Source organism: Thermomyces lanuginosus, assembly GCF_041956635.1.
Source record: "Thermomyces lanuginosus strain ATCC 200065 unplaced genomic scaffold VTN49scaffold_28, whole genome shotgun sequence".
In the NCBI taxonomy this organism is placed as follows: Eukaryota; Fungi; Ascomycota; class Eurotiomycetes; order Eurotiales; family Trichocomaceae; genus Thermomyces; species Thermomyces lanuginosus.
The window spans coordinates 160,673-176,444 of NW_027192362.1; the positions used below are offsets into that span (position 1 = coordinate 160,673).

Genomic DNA, 15,772 nt, shown 5'->3' on the forward strand with positions numbered 1-15,772 from the left:
GGGTGGAGTGGTAGAGTCTGGAACAATCTCGTCCATCCCAAAGGTCCCGTGCTGCGGAACAAGGAATCAAGTCGAGGTTGCCATGTGGATCGTCTGATCATGTCAGAGCTTTGGTTGTTTTGCAATTTGTCGGACGGGCCGAGTAAAATAAATTTTTTTTGCTGCCGTTGTTCAGCTTTCCGGCCGGGTACTCCGTATACAAGAGACACATGCTTTCCGTCAATTTCTATAGTTTCCATCCAACTCCGACCGGTCCTGATTAACTGCGCTGAGTGCCCGACAGGGGATCCTGAATTTCTTTGGACTATGTTTGTGGCCTCGACGGCATCGTCGAACCTGTTCCAGCATTATACGGCTTCATAGTTAGAATCGGAGAGGGTTGAACGTTCACCGGAAGCACCATGCCAGGCCGATTGCTGTCGAGCCTCGTTCGCCCAACGTCTCCTCCCGGCCGTCTGACGTCCTCGGCGACGTCGTCACTGACGGACGGCCAGCGGTCAAAGAGGAATTCGCTACAGGGACTGGAAAGCTTAGAGGCGGCCGAGCGGCGTTTGTCGGCCGCCATGGAACACATCATTCATCCACACAAGGAAAAGCGCAAGAGCATTATTCGTTCATCACGCTCCAAGGATCGCTCGAGCAAGCATGATTCCCGTCGCGCGCCCGCAACGTTGGACATGATTGTCGAGTCGCCTCCCTTGGTCTTCTACGACACCCCCGCCAATTCATCGGGAGCATTGTTCTCGGGACTCTTTCAGATTACGGTTCCAGAAACGCCAGGATTCGTGGTCTTGAATGAATTCAGCGCCACGCTGACGAAGCGGTTGTTCACCAAGAAGCCCGTGTCGAACAGCTGCCCAGATTGCACCGTCAAGACTGAGGAGCTCAAGCGGTGGGATCTCTTAGTGGAGCCGATGCTACTGAAGAAGGGATGGCATGACTTTCCCATCAGCTATCTGTTTCCGGGACATCTCCCCGCCAGTGCTGATACCGTGCTCGGCGGCGTAGAGTATGTGCTGGTTGGCCGGGCGGTGACGTCAACGGGCGAGGAGATTGTAAGCGAGACTATCCTGCCGATCCGGAGGGCCCTTCTACCGGGCCATGACCGAACCACGCTGCGGATCTTCCCACCCACAAACCTAACGGCGCGTCTGGAAATGCCCTCCGTCGTGCACCCGATCGGCTCGTTCCCCGTGCAGATGACGCTGAGCGGCGTGGTGGAGAAGGGTCCCCACACTCAGAACCGATGGCGACTGCGGAAGATGATGTGGCGGATCGAGGAGCACATTCAGATGAATTCCGTACCGTGTCTCAAGCATGCACACAAGATCGGCGGCGAGGACAAGGCAGTACGCCATACCGAGGTCCGGGTGATTGGGCACAGCGAGAAGAGCAACGGATGGAAGACCGACTTTGACACACCCGGCGGCGAGATCACGATGGAGTTCGAAGCCGGCATCAAGCCCGGTTCAAAGCCCACCTGCGACCTCGAGGTCGAAGGGGACATCCAGGTGAAGCACATGTTGATCGTCGAGCTGGTCGTCGCGGAGGAGTACTGCCCGAACCGGAACCCGAAGAGCATCACGCCGACAGGTGCGGCGCGCGTGCTGCGCATGCATTTCAATCTTCCGGTGACGGAGCGCAGCGGTCTGGGAATCAGCTGGGACGAAGAGATGCCGCCCATGTATGAGGACGTGCCGGACAGTCCACCTTCGTACTGGGCCATCGATGGCATCGCTGACTCACGGCCGCCGTCCCTCCAACTGGATGATCGGAACTCGTCCCGGCCAGAGTCGGTGGCTGAAGGCCAGGGGATGACGGAGATGACGCGACAGATGACGCGCTTGACCGTGGAGGATCTCACAATGGAACCTGTGCTGACGAGACCATGACCTGAGACGCTGTCACGATCATGATCTGTTTCTGCTCTCCTTTCCTTTGTATTTGTTTTCTTTTGTTGTCATGCAGATACCCATATCGTACTGTACTTATTACTGTGGTTACCTTGTTCCATATTTGTCCATCCATAGGATGTGCTTGATACCACTAATAAGTCACTTAATACTGCATTCAAAGAATCTCTATATAATCGAATATCCCATATAAAACACCCCCCAAACCAACGGCAATGCAATCGCCCCAATCAACGCCACACTCGTATCCATCTCCAAAACCGCCCAAACCCACAACGTCCCAATGGACGGCGCCTTCTTCATTACAAAATAATAAGGATCCTCATTCGTCATGCGGATCAAACAACAACCCAACACAACAGCCAACGGCAGATACACCAGAAGCGTCAGAAGAGACGGAGACCAAAAAGACGATCCACGTTTCTTCTTCCTCCTAAGAAAATCAGAAAACCCACGAAAGAGCGGAATATGCCCATGCGAAAGCGCAACCAGCGCGGTTAGAATCGGAAACGCAACCAGAACCGACTCCCGGAATAACCGCCCGTATTCAATCCTCATGGCATACTGATGTGCCGCGAGGAGGGAGAGCGTAAAATGTAGCGTTGCGAGCGGCAGAGAGCTTAACAGTGTTTCCACGATGGCGGTCAGCACCACATCCCCTTCTCCTTCCCTTTCGTCCTCCTTGTTATTATCACCTTTCCCGCCTGGGGTAGGTATTTTTGTCCATGTTGTTTTTAGTCCCGGATCGGGGTCATTATTATTGCTTTGGCCTTGTTGTTGTTGTCGTTGTCGTAGTTCTCGTTGTCGCTCTTCGGCAATTTCGATGAGGGTTTTCCCGCCTATTCGGATTGAATTGCCGTCGACGGTCGAGGGATACGCGAGGGGGATAGATGATGCATCTTTAGGCTCTCCTTTTTGGTCGGAGGCCGCGGTGCGGGACCGTTTCTGCGCTTGTTTCCGGCCCATGATGAGGGCAATGTCCGTGGGGAAAAGGTGAGGTGGTCAGGAAGCTAGGGCAGTTAGCTATTTGTTACGATTTCTGTACGAGTACTGCTTGAGGTGTACTTTATTACTATATTGGGCTAGACTAGTGTAATACGAATACAATTTCATTGTCTTACGCTGCGATGTAAGCATCGCCAGATTCCAGAGTTCGACCTGATGCCTGATTGCACGCCGGGTTTGTTGTTGAACGATACGCTTCATATATTTCAACCTTAGATGAATCAACGCCCTAATATACAAACACAAAACGCCATCAAATGACACAAAACGCAGGTGGTTCAACAAGACAAACAATTGAAATCAAATCTTGCCCGGCAAATCCAGAGGAAATTGAGTATAGGTTGATCTTCGATAGATAAGCTCATAATCATGTGCTCTTGGCTCCTGTGAGCTTCTTCCTCTCATCCGTCGAGTCTCGAGAAGTCGCATCTTCGTCCTCATCGTCGGACCACTTGTCTCCATCCTCGCCGACGGCAAAGATCGTCTCGCCATCCAGGGACTCTCGATGATTCGGTGCCGGTTGCATTGGCTTTGGTGGAACAGGCGACAGCTCTCGCTCCGGCTCACGGCGGTCGGCGTCGTCCGAGCCAGCCAAAGCCCCCTCTTCATCCGAAAGGTTTGCCACAGAACGGATTTCGAATCCATCGTCGTCTTGGGCAAGCTGTAATCCCAGTTAGCAACAAGACTCTGCGCACTGCTATAAGGGCGTAAACTGACCTCATCACTCATTGCGAACCGCCGGTTGTTGGCAGTAGGCCTCCAGAGATAGGCAATGAATGCAATGTCAAAGAAGTAGACAATATTCAGCCAACCATCCAGGACAAACCATCTTGTCTTCCAATGCTCGGGAACAAAGTTGGCGGCATTCCGTCCGGCAAACGCCAAGGAATTGATGAAGAAAAAGCCAAAGATGACGATAATGCTGCCAAGAAGACACCACCACAGTTTCTTGTACATCATGGCCTTTGTCTTCTGTTTCCGGTCCGCCAAGTCTTTCATGGTCATATTGAGCGAGTTCAGCGTCCAGACATAGAATGCCGTCATGGTACCTGCCAGAGGTAGCACCACCAAAAGTACCAAGGGCCCGGCACTGTCCGGTGTGACAGTCAAACTGGCGATGCCATAGATAACTCCAAAGATGAAGTGCGTGATGGCCAAGATTCGCACGTAGATCATCGTCCGGCCAAGGGACGGCTTAACAACGCCGTATCCCATACAGACAATGAGCAGCAGGAAGAAAGAAAACGAGTTGCGTCCTGCGTTGAGAATGGCCACGATGATCATCAAAATCCTCGAGATGGCATTGGTTCCATGCCGATTCTGGTAATCTTTTCAGGAGTTAGCATGGATGGAGCCGACTTTTGGAAAAGTATCTCGTACCATAGAATCCCCAAGTCATGAGCTGTTCGATGACAAGGAAGACAAGAATAGCAGTGATATAATTTTGGACCGGCACTGTTGGTCGTCAGCAGCTGATTCACATAAGCAAGGTGACAAACGTACAAATGTCGTGCCGATGTTGGACGTAGAGAAAGCCCCAAAGTCTGTTGCAGATTAGTCATTGTCCACAGAATGGCCGTTGCTTTGAGCTTACACCAAGATCAATGCATATACAATCGTCAGGCCGCCGTAGAACGGGAGCTTTGGAATCTGGGCCGCTGGCAGTTCACCGTATGCGTTCCGGAATTCCACGACCCCTCGGTAATCATGATCCGAGAATCCATATGTCATGACACAATAAAACCCAGTTCTCTTAACGGGATACTTCACAGGCTTTGGATCCTTCAGATGTACAACCTCCGAAATGATGGCGGACCGTGATAGCTCGTTAGCATTCTCGGCGAGGATAAACGAGCCAATGTCTTCCTTTTTGCAGAGACCGGCGTCTGCACTGTCCGCGTCACAAATGAGCACCAACTCCTACCAGTTTCCAGTCAGCCAGCTAAACATCACTTGAGCCAAATTGAGAGATCTACATCTTCGTTGGCCGGGTTCGGCCGCCCGATCAATCCTTCGTCCTCCCATTCAAAAACAAGTAAACTAACGAGCGGATCCGAGTCGCCAAGATCGTCCGGCTTGAATATCTTCGTCAGAATGAACGGATCGACATCACCACCCCAAGCTTTTCGGCTGTACATCCCAGAACATTGTTGTCGGTGCGCATCATCTTGTCGCTATTGTTGATATTCAATCAGCACATGCACCTCAAGGGATCCGCAACATCTTTCGATACGAACAAGATCAACTTCATGTGCGACCACTGTGCCCGCGAACAGGGCAGCAAGGCCGAGGGCTTGGAGCCAGCCCTTCATCGTTAAAAGTGGCCCGGCAATGACGGCGCCAAATCAGTTCGGGTAAGAAGGATGAAGTTGTTTAGGTATGACGCAAGGAATCCAGCACAATGGCCATTCGTATAGATCGTCACAAGTGTCCCTGGACCCTAAAAAAAAAAGCTCCGAAACAGTGACCTGATTCCACACTGACAGCTCCGACAAGGCCGCGTGTTCATTCTGACGATGCTCTACCAAACCGAAGCCTCCTGGACTGCTCGAATTAGTTGGCCAATTACAAGGACGCCCACAGTGGGTCGTATTATGTAATCAAGCAGTCCATTCGGCAGCTCGGCAGGGTCCTTTTTTTTTCCAAATGCTCTGCAAAGTGGGATGAGTCTTGTTCGCAGTCAACGATGACCATGGAAGGAAAATCTTCTGGCATTTGCGCGAATTGTCGCAATGCCGACGCCTTTGCAAAAGTGCGCAACCGACCTCTGTGTCAGTACGTGCTATAGATTTCCGTTCGTATGACTAAGAAATGATGCTGAGAACCTTCACTAGACCATGCTTTTTACGATACGCTGATAACAAGTGCTCCTCCGGAATGAAGCAGTACCGCATGCTGGGAGATGCTGCGAAGACACGAAAACAACACAAGCATCTGCTGCCGCTTTCTTTTGGAGCTTCCTCGTCCGTTCTCCTGCATATGATCAACGGCCAAGTCGAGCACCAGCTGGCTGGGCCACTCAAGTTCACAAACTACGATGTGCATGTGCTCGCGGTTGATCCGTCTACGATATCGCCGTCGCGGCCGTCCTGTGAGAAGCAATTCGACTTGGTTCGCCAGCATTATCCTCGTCACACGTACACGATGATCCCGCTTCATAGCATTTTTGAATATGATCCGGATATCTCCAATGTGCTGCGCCAAGTCGCCGGATCGGGCTTTGAGGACGACGAGTCGAAATCGTATCGCGAAAGACTAGACACTTTCCGCGCGTCCATACCAACTACAACTTCGAAGGATGACATTGACAACATCCTGTTATTCAGGTTGATCGTTGCATTTGCACAACATCACGGATGTGAAACCATTCTATGGGGAGACTCGGACACTCGCCTGGCTGCGAAAACACTAGCAAATGTTGCCAAAGGTCGAGGTGCATCTTTGACTTGGCAGGTTCGTGACGGCCCCACGCCGTGGGGGTTGGAATTCATTTTTCCCCTTCGAGAACTCTACAGGACAGAACTGGAGCAATATGCAAAGCTGGTGCCTTCTGTCGAGAGCATCGTTATTCCCGACCGGTCTGCATCAGAGGCCTTGTCTAATAGAGATCTTTCTATTGACGAGCTTCTGAACAACTATGTCCTAACTCAGGGTATTAAATATCCGGGTATCATGGCAAACGTGGTGAGAACAGTAAACAAGCTTCGACCCGCAGGATTCACAAGCGACCAAGCAAGGTGTATTTTGTGCACCTCACCAATTGAGCCAGACAGCCAAAGTCTAGATGGTGCTGAGATCACCGACTCTAACGCCCAAAATCCACCGCTTCAGCTTTGCTATGGATGCAGACGGTCTGCACCAAGCTCATCGCTGGCTAATACATGAAGTGATGTTCAATTGTGACCAACCTGGGACAATCGGATGGTTTGACCAAAAACGACAGTCGCAGTCTCTCCGCCATGCGCAGAGCCCATCTATCTCTAAAGCCATCCCCTCCCTTGTGGCCATTTGATAGCTGATTGTCGACAAGTTCTCAGGCTTGTTATGACTTGGACTGCTGATCCAACAGCTATGGCTCCAGCGTGTCATTCTGATATCGGTCAAACTCTTCAGGGAGACTGAGGTCGACCTGACGATCATGCGATTGGCCCCGTTGCGACCTGGTTCGGGCCCTGTCTGCCTTGGCGGCCTTTTCGCGAAGGTAGTTTTCGAGGAGGATTGCATTGCGGGTGTTGGCCTTGAAGACTGCGTCGGCCAGATCTCCCACAAATGGGACCAAGCCGATCAGGAAGTCGACGATGACATTCATTACCATCTTAGCATGAAGGTAGCTGGGAAGGCCTCCGTCGATGCGCTGGCATTCACGGGCCACCATCATGGCTAGCACCGCATCGAGAACATCTCCGAAGCTGTCAACATGTGAATGTTAACCGTCGGTCCAAATAAAACCTGGGAGAGAGCCAAGGCACGTACAAAGGGACTAATCCAATGACGCTGCCCCATCCGAATCGAATGCCGCAGAGGTTGAACAAGCAGTAATCGAGTCGATAGGCTCGGCGTTTGACGCGATTGAGGACACGAGCATCGTTGTCGGACAATCCCGGAGGGATGGCTTTTCGACGTCTCTGAGTTTTCTTGCCGAAGGCGCGGCCTAGACGTGATGCAGGGACATGTTCGAAGTAGGGATCCTAAGGCATGTCAGTCACACAATCTCGGAAGTCAGCGGATGAAGATAGGAAAATCAAGCTCGTTACCTCTTGACCAAACTTGTTCGCTACATTTTCTTTCAGAATCCTCTTGCCGATAAAGGACGCAATTGGGGCAGCCATTAGTGTCTGCGTAAATCAACTGTGTTCTCGGGAGATAAGGTGTTTATAGGATCATGTGTTGACCTTCGAAATCTCTCAAGTTACACCGTAGAACAGCAGAGGCAGATCAATAAATATTCAGAGGCAGGGTCAAGTGAGTCCGCTGCTTTAAGGTTACAGATATATTGCTACAAGGAACTAGAAATTGCTCTCTTCACCCTGCTGAACTGGGCTCACATGCATCAACGTCATACCCGGTGAACAACTGGCACGAAGGTTGTCACTAGCCACACTTGCTGATTGGATGCTGAACTTTCATTGGTCAATATATAATGCCAAGATATTACTTGTGGCTGTGCATGGCATCTCCAGCCACGTCTGCCACATCACCGAAGATCAAGGCAAACAGTTGGGCCAACCAGTTCAATGAGTGCAATGTTTGGCGGTGCAGAATTCCGATTCCTCGTGTCATTCCGCACCCGTGCTCTAGCATTCAGTACTGGTTGCAACCTTCTTTTCTCTTCCGATTCCCGAATCTGCCCCTCGCCGACCTCCCTCTGCCACTGACAGACGGTGCGGTCTCGGTGGTCCAGCTCTCACTGGCCATCGACGGGGTGTGACCGTTAATTGTTCCCACTGCTGAGCCTCGTTCGTGGTTGCTAGAGTTGTGTTGAAATGCCCAAACACGTGATACATCATGACAGACTCAAAGCTTCAACTAGAAGATTGTGTGTTGGGCCCTTGTCTCAGTGGGAAGTGAACATGGCAGGAGGATAATTTGCGCTGACTGAGGCTTGCTTCGACGAGTGTATAGGGCTGGATGACCTGTGTGTTCGGTTTATCATAAACCTGCCTCGGGAGGAACTCGAGTCGGTCGAGCGTATCTGCTTCCAGGTGGAGGAGGCACAATGGTTCTACGAGGACTTTATTCGGCCGCTCGATCCGGCCCTCCCGTCGCTGTCGCTCAAGGCATTTGCGATGCGCATCTTTCAACATTGCCCGCTCATGTCGCAATGGTCGCACTACCATCACCTCACCGCCTTCTCCGAGTTCCTGGCTTACAAGACTCGAGTTCCCGTGCGAGGAGCGATTTTGCTCAATGATGCCATGGACCATGTGGTCTTGGTCAAAGGATGGAAGAAGGGTGCCAGCTGGAGTTTTCCTCGAGGTAAAATCAACAAGGATGAGAAGGACTTGGACTGCGCGATTAGAGAGGTACACGAGGAGACGGGGTTTGATCTTCGAGAAGCTGGCTTGATCAAGGATGAAGAGAACGTCAAGTACATCGAAATCACGATGCGCGAACAGCATATGCGGCTGTACGTCTTCCGAGGCGTCCCCATGGATACGCAATTCTCTCCCCGAACGAGGAAGGAGATTAGCAAGATTGAGTGGTATAAGCTGTCGGATCTTCCGACTCTCAAAAAGAATAAGCACCATGATGCAGCAAATGCCAGCAAGTTTTACATGGTGGCACCGTTTATTGGTCCTTTGAAGAAGTGGATCACACAGCAACGCAAACTCGATGCAAAGATTCACACCCCTACAGTGTCCAAGGCACAACTTGAAGGCGAGACATCAATGGACGAAGGATACACTCCGGCCACGGGCCATACTAAGCGGCGTGGTTCGGATGCAGCGGGCCCGAGCGATCTCCCTGAGGTCACCACCACTGGAGACGTATCGGATAGTTTGAAGAAGCTTCTGCACATTGGCAGCCCTACGACAGCTGTCTCTCAGCCTTCCCCCGCTCCAACCGACACTTCGAAATCGAACGCACTATTGGCTCTGCTCCGTGGTGGCTCAAACAACGAGCATACTGCAACAGCACCGCAAGCCGCTTCAGCCCATCCGCAACATCCGCTTTCTCAGCCATTCATATCAGCCGATCAAGTCACAGCCAATGTCTCCTCTGGTCCAGCGCCATATGCTGCGCAATCTCCTCACATATTTCATCCCAATCCCGTGCCCCCGCCTTCCCAAAGCTTGCCATACAATCATTATCCTTCCACCGCTAGTCCTCTTCCTCCGTCCAACATTCCCTTCCAGGGACAGCAATATTCCGCTGCTCCAACGGAAGCGCCGCATTATCCTCAAAATATTCATGCGCCTCATCACTCTGGCAGGGTTCCCATGCCTGCTCCCTATCAACAGACGGGAGACCCGCAGTTTGCACCACAGATGCAAACCGGTCAATTGCAGAGTCCTGCGGTTCCCCCGGCTAGTAGGCTTCCGCCACCGAAGCTTACGAGTCATTCTTTGGCCCTCTTGAACATGCTCAAGAGCAGCACTCCGGTCTCGTGCAAATCGGCTCCCACTCCAGTGAGCCCACTCCCGCCTTCTCAGAAGGCGTCAAATGCGAATACTCCGACAAAGCATCTCGAGGGTTTGCTGAACTCTGTCAAAGAACCTGTCACTCCTACGACCACCTCTGCGGCGGAGTTGCCTGCTCATCCTGCGCCCTCGCAACCAAAGCAGATTCTACAGCGAAACCACAATGTAAGCAAGACTCCGGGAAAGTCCAACAGAAGCGATGCGGAAAAGATCGCCTTGGAGGGTTTGGCCTCGGTAACGATGTCACGGCCGTCTTCTGAACATGACAAGATCACCCGGTCGGCCAAGGAGGGTAGCAAATCACCGAAAACTCACACAAGCCAGCAATCCCTAGCGTCTCCGATCACCATCTTGTCGCGACCGAAGAGGGACTCTTCGGCAGGCATGGAAACGCCCCCAGGCCCTGTATCGCAAACTCGCGTTGAACATGCAAGGTCGCCACCAGAACCTCCCAAACCTTTCCAACCACAGATCCTCCGTCGTTCCGACAGGTTGGATCTGAACAACGACCAACCCAGCCAACCGGTCCCAGATGCCCCCTCTATCAACGAGCCCGCCGTTGCGAACAACGCGCGAGTCACCCCTCAACCTCCAGGCATGCTGCAGATCAACTACGATCGGCGGCCCAGCCAGACTGCCGCACAGAAGGAGGCTCTTCTCTCGCTGTTTGGGAAGAGTCCTACAGCAACCAATACCACCGCTGCCAACCCAAGCGCGGCTTCTACAGCGCCCGTCCTTCCCTCGTCATCGGCTGCAGGGCCGGCCCAGCCGTCTACGTCCGGGGGCACCACCGACCAGGGACGGAGCCGCTTCACGTCGCCGGACAACAAGGCGTTTTTGCTTGGATATCTGCAGAATGTTGCGGAGGGAAAGCGGTGAATCCGCTCCCCTTTGTGGGAGTGAATGTCTATGTCCGAGTAGCAATCAAATTAAATGACTATTAATTATATATATTTACAATCATTGAGAAGTAGTTCCAAGGAATCAGTAATGGCTACGATGGTACTTGTTCCTGGAGCAAAGATGAGTACTCAGAGCTTAAGCTGGATATTGGAGAGTTTAGGACCCCTGGCGCTGAGTCGGTACCCAATGCCTGCCTACACAGGTGTACACAATTCTAGTTTGCCAATTTCAGATGAAGCAGCGCATAATGTACATGTGTTTGGTTGTTCACGCGAGTGGCGATATGTCTATATACAAGTAATGTACAGGTTACGCGCTCCGATGACGCGAATCATGCTCTGTCTCTCCTTCCAGCTGCTCGACCAAATCCTTGGCCCGTAACCCTTCACTGGCAGCTGCATGCGATCCCCGCGCGCCGCCGGCTTCGATGTACATCCTCAGCCAGGCTGGCAGGATGGCACGCACCTTGACCTCCCCCGCGGATGAAGACTCTCCCCCTTCTTCGCTGTCCAAGGAAACCTTGAACTCCTGCGATGGATCGTATTGGCTGCTCTCGCCGGTGAGTTTGATGTCTGTCATCATCTCTAGCCGGCAGAGTGCTAGGCCGACGTTGCCGATTCCACCGAGGAATTTGCCGGCGCTGCGGCCTTTGCGCGCGCTGACACGGGAGATGTTGGCTCCTGCGGGAGGAATGGGAAGATTTGTCGTCGGATCGTACACGGGCTTTTCGCTCGACGAGCCTGCATTAGACTCGTTATCATAGAGTTGCACGGGTAAGATCCGCTTTCGCACAACACCCGTATGGTGTGTGCGGATTGTGAGCTCTTGCCCAACGTAGCAGCCCTTGCGGAAATCAATTGCCCGCGCCGCATCCATGTTGCTCTCCATCGGAAGAGCTGACTCGCGGATGATTTCGCCTTGCCCTTCAGCGACCCCGTGCAATATTCGACGAAGATTATACGTCGTCAGATCAACTTCTTTCCCACCAAGTAGAGAACAATCGGGGAAATGTGTGCGAAGATCATCGGTGCCAGGGGTCAAGAGTCTTGCGCCGAATCCGGGCGCGCGCGTATCCATACAGCCAACGATCGACGACGACGCGGAAAGCTGTGAAGGGAGATCCGACTCGATGTTGTACGCCGCCCAGCGAGGTTCTGCATTCTCGTTCCAGGATGCCCAAATTGACCGCTCCGACTCATCTAGTTCTCGGATTGTGAACTTTGAGCGAAGCTTGTGCTTCTTGAGATGCTTCAAGAGGTTCTTAACCTCCGCCTTGTCAACTTCGATTAACCACTCCGGCTCCTCCGGTGAGCCTGAGCCATTGTTGCCTGTAACAGGGTAGATAAAAACATCATGAAGGACACGGCCATGCGAGTTTAGAAAAGCGGCGTATGATCCCGTTCGTCGCGCTGTCCGGATCGGCTCCTTGCCCATGATCATGTTCTGGGTGACCATTCCTTGAAGAAAGGACGTGCTATCCTGACCAGCGAGCGAGATCAGGGCCCGATTCGTGAGCCGCACATAGCCGGCAGGCGGCGGTGGTGCAGCAGGCAGATCGGCTTGCCCCAGCTGCTGCCGCACTGTAGTGGTTGTGGAAAAAGATGCCTTGGTTCCATAGCGACAACATCGGCAGCAGGAAATTGCTGCAGACAGTCGAGGAGCCATTTTCGAAGAGGGCTTGGGTGTATTTCCGCGTGTTGGAGCTAATCACAAGGGTCCCCGTCAAGCTCAGGCGGGACGGAAATGATATCATATCTGGGCGCAGAGAGCGCGGGCAATCTGTGGCAGAGCGGTGAGCGTATTTGACTGGCAGGCCCCAGCATTTGACAAGGCGTCAACTGGCTTGGTGAGATGGATCGAAACTTGGCGTGCCCATCGCGATTGGTTGCGAATCATCGGAAGCCGTCACTCCATTTGCTGACTCTCCTGCAGTCTAACTATTCTGCGGCGCCCTCCAGCGTTAGCACGTGCCCGGCAGTGAGAGAGGGGTTGCTCGATTGCGGCTGAAGGGAATGTTGAGCTGTTGTAGTTTCGAGTAACGACAACTCCGACATCAAGATCCCACTAGACCGTAATACTATTCAATCTATTGAACCTTCATTAGAATGCGCTGAAAGATCGATAATTAATATTTGCACGTCAGATCAAGCAAACTCGCGATGCCTTCACAAGAACCGCTGAAGATCCTCTCTATTGGTATGGCGCCTCAGATCCTCTTCCTAGTTGTTTCGCTTCCCTGACCTGCTTTAAGACGGTGGCGGGATTCGAGGACTCTCGAGTCTTCTCATCCTCGAAGATATCATGGAGAAAATTCGTGAGAAGAACGGTTTAAGCCATGTGCCCAGGCCATGCGACTACTTTGATCTCATTGGAGGCACAAGCACTGGAGGGTGATGCCTTGCGTCCGCTCGTATTGCCGTACCTAACGCGCCTGACCAGTGCACAGTATCATTGCAATTATGCTTGGGAGACTTCAAATGACGGTCAACGAATGCATAGAGGCGTACCGCGATCTAGCTAGACAGGCATTTTCATCGGAGTTCTCGTCAAGTTCCTCTCGCAACCTACAGAAAGTTGAGTCCATGTTCACACTGAAATCGACCTCAGACACTCTAGTTCAATCCGATTCAACATTCTCTGCTGGACGCCTCGAACATGCAATGAAATTGACAATCAAGACATACTGTGCGGAAGCAGAATGTAAGAGACGTCGGGAAAATGGTCAGTCGACTTCTCGTACATGCCCACATGAAAACATGCTCTTTCGAGACAGAACATGCAAAAAGACGTACGTCAGAACCTGCAGCCATGAAGAATCCAAGTAACTAATATGTCACAGGGTGGTTTTGGCAATCACAAAAGACAATATCGATGCCCCTCCCACTCTCTTCAAAACGTACGAGTCATCAACTGCATTTGAGTCGTGCACTATTTGGGAGGTTGCACGCGCGACATCAGCCGCAGTAAGCTTCTTCGAGTCGATTAAACTGGGTCGAGATGGTATCGAGTTTGTTGATGCCGCCTTCGGATACAACAACCCCTGCGAAATCCTACTTCAGGAGGGTCAAAGGCAGTTTCCCGAACGCCGCCAGATGCGAATCCTCAGCATTGGAACCGGCCTTGGAGATGTTGTTACCATCGAAGATTCCCCCGCATCGATCGTCAAGTCATTGAGAAATATGGCCATGTCCTCTAAAAGAGTCGCCCACAACTTGTACAGTCGATTTGGGCACAATGACCAATATTTCCGGTTCAATGTTGATCAAGGGCTTAGAGACATAACATTGTTTGATTGGGAAAAGGCCAGCAAGATTTCGGCACATACCCGCAATTATCTGACCGAGAATGAATGGGCTGTCAGGAAGTTTGTTGACCGCCTATTTTGCAACGCTTCTGATGACGTTGATGGACACAGCTCAGCAACAGGCCGTATTCATTTCGACGTCCCTTTTGAAAGAAACGGAAATTTCGTTGGTCGAGAGTCTTTTATAGAACACCTCCTTGCAAGTGTTCCGCCAGATGTGGACGCAGATAATTGCCAAAGAACTGCCATTGTAGGCTTGGGAGGCGTTGGGAAGACGCAAATTGCGCTCGAGGTTGCTTTTCGAGTTCGCGAGAAGTATCCTAACTGCTCCGTTTTTTGGGTTCCCGCCGTAGACGCCGTCAGCTTCAGGAACGCTTACAGGAACATCGGCCGATTACTTGCAATTGATGGGATCAATGACAACAAAGCAGACGTGGAGTCACTTGTAAAAACCGCCCTGAGCCGTGAAACCGCGGGTAGGTGGTTGATGATCGTTGACAACGCCGACAGCCCGAAGCTCTTCAGTGGCAGTACTAATCTTGCTCGTCACTTTCCATTCAGTCGGCAAGGTTCCCTGCTCTTCACATCACGGAATCGCGAACTCCTGGTGCAGCTCAATGTTCCAGCACCTTATGTTTTCAGTGTTGGGGGCATGACCGAGAATGAGGGTTTCAAATTCTTGGAAGCGCATCTGACAAAGAGCCAGATGAGCAATCGGGGTGATACAGCAAAGCTTCTTGAGGTTCTTGGTTACCTGCCTCTCGCAATCAGACAAGCTTCGGCATATATGGCTAGGAAGCAGATCTCGACGACAAAATATCTCGAATATTGCCAGTCGAGCGACAAGAATATGGTTGAGTTGTTGAGCAGAGAATTCGAGGACAGTCATCGATATAAGGAGACACAGAATCCTATTGCCACAACGTGGCTCATCTCCTTTCGTCAGATCACAGATCAGGATCCTCTCGCTGCCGATTATATGAAATTCATGTGCTTCCTGAGCGAGAAAGCTATCCCTCGGTCTCTTCTGCTTGGGAACCCTTGGTCACTGGAGGCGGAAGACGCAATCGGAACACTGAAGGCGTACGCTTTCATCACAGAGAGAGAGGAGCCCGACATGTATGATGTGCATCGGCTAGTTCGGCTTGCAATGTTGAACTGGTTAGACCAGCAAGGAGAACTTGAGGAATGGACGGCCAAGATAACACGACGCATCGAAGAGGCTTTCCCATTTCCTGAGCACGATAACAGACGTGATTGGGTAGCTTACCTCCCGCATGCCCGGCAGATTCTCGAACGTAGGGCCACAAGTGGAGGTGGAAATGCGAATCTTTTTTCCAAAGTGGGCCGCAGCTTCGATATTCTGGGACAGTACGGAGAGGCAGAAACGATGTATCGTCGTGCACTGGAGAGACAGGAGAAAGTGCTGGGACCTGATCATCCACACACGCTCCTCAGCATCCATAGTCTGGCCGGTGCGCTTGGAAATCAAGGGCAGTACAGAG

The 15,772-nt window shown here is 52.0% G+C and overlaps 8 protein-coding genes across 8 annotated transcripts in view; 4 read left to right on the forward strand and 4 right to left on the reverse strand.

Annotated features, from left to right (window-relative positions):
* Window positions 1-401: 401 nt before the first annotated feature.
* VTN49DRAFT_3165 (uncharacterized protein) lies at window positions 402-1,892 on the forward strand (the record flags this gene model as incomplete). The annotated part of the gene is made up of 1 exon (XM_069410971.1): window positions 402-1,892. The coding sequence occupies one exon, from the start codon at window positions 402-404 to the stop codon at window positions 1,890-1,892; it is 1,491 nt and encodes a 496-aa protein (XP_069268443.1).
* A 189-nt stretch (window positions 1,893-2,081) lies between these two features.
* Window positions 2,082-2,879, reverse strand: VTN49DRAFT_3166 (uncharacterized protein; the record flags this gene model as incomplete). The annotated part of the gene is made up of 1 exon (XM_069410972.1): window positions 2,082-2,879. One exon carries the CDS (start codon window positions 2,877-2,879, stop codon window positions 2,082-2,084), a length of 798 nt encoding a protein of 265 aa, XP_069268444.1.
* Window positions 2,880-3,285: 406 nt separating this feature from the next.
* Window positions 3,286-5,230, reverse strand: VTN49DRAFT_3167 (uncharacterized protein; the record flags this gene model as incomplete). The annotated part of the gene is made up of 7 exons (XM_069410973.1): window positions 3,286-3,579; window positions 3,636-4,246; window positions 4,299-4,373; window positions 4,422-4,462; window positions 4,513-4,838; window positions 4,895-5,092; window positions 5,156-5,230. 7 exons carry the CDS (start codon window positions 5,228-5,230, stop codon window positions 3,286-3,288), a joined length of 1,620 nt encoding a protein of 539 aa, XP_069268445.1.
* A 374-nt stretch (window positions 5,231-5,604) lies between these two features.
* On the forward strand, window positions 5,605-6,803 carry VTN49DRAFT_3168 (uncharacterized protein; the record flags this gene model as incomplete). The annotated part of the gene is made up of 2 exons (XM_069410974.1): window positions 5,605-5,693; window positions 5,753-6,803. 2 exons carry the CDS (start codon window positions 5,605-5,607, stop codon window positions 6,801-6,803), a joined length of 1,140 nt encoding a protein of 379 aa, XP_069268446.1.
* A 184-nt stretch (window positions 6,804-6,987) lies between these two features.
* On the reverse strand, window positions 6,988-7,747 carry VTN49DRAFT_3169 (uncharacterized protein; the record flags this gene model as incomplete). Its single annotated transcript, XM_069410975.1, has 3 exons — window positions 6,988-7,327; window positions 7,392-7,606; window positions 7,673-7,747. The coding sequence occupies 3 exons, from the start codon at window positions 7,745-7,747 to the stop codon at window positions 6,988-6,990; spliced, it is 630 nt and encodes a 209-aa protein (XP_069268447.1).
* Window positions 7,748-8,423: 676 nt separating this feature from the next.
* On the forward strand, window positions 8,424-10,939 carry VTN49DRAFT_3170 (uncharacterized protein; the record flags this gene model as incomplete). Its single annotated transcript, XM_069410977.1, has 2 exons — window positions 8,424-8,454; window positions 8,541-10,939. 2 exons carry the CDS (start codon window positions 8,424-8,426, stop codon window positions 10,937-10,939), a joined length of 2,430 nt encoding a protein of 809 aa, XP_069268448.1.
* Window positions 10,940-11,272: 333 nt separating this feature from the next.
* On the reverse strand, window positions 11,273-12,628 carry VTN49DRAFT_3171 (uncharacterized protein; the record flags this gene model as incomplete). Its single annotated transcript, XM_069410978.1, has 1 exon — window positions 11,273-12,628. One exon carries the CDS (start codon window positions 12,626-12,628, stop codon window positions 11,273-11,275), a length of 1,356 nt encoding a protein of 451 aa, XP_069268449.1.
* A 494-nt stretch (window positions 12,629-13,122) lies between these two features.
* The window catches only part of VTN49DRAFT_3172 (uncharacterized protein), a gene marked incomplete at both ends in the record, with an annotated part of 4,742 nt that continues 2,092 nt past the window's right edge, over window positions 13,123-15,772 (forward strand). Inside the window, 4 exons of the mRNA XM_069410979.1 lie at window positions 13,123-13,159; window positions 13,215-13,353; window positions 13,410-13,751; window positions 13,803-15,764. Of these exons, the coding sequence (XP_069268450.1) occupies window positions 13,123-13,159; window positions 13,215-13,353; window positions 13,410-13,751; window positions 13,803-15,764 (2,480 nt within the window). The remainder of the gene's footprint in view (window positions 13,160-13,214; window positions 13,354-13,409; window positions 13,752-13,802; window positions 15,765-15,772) is intronic.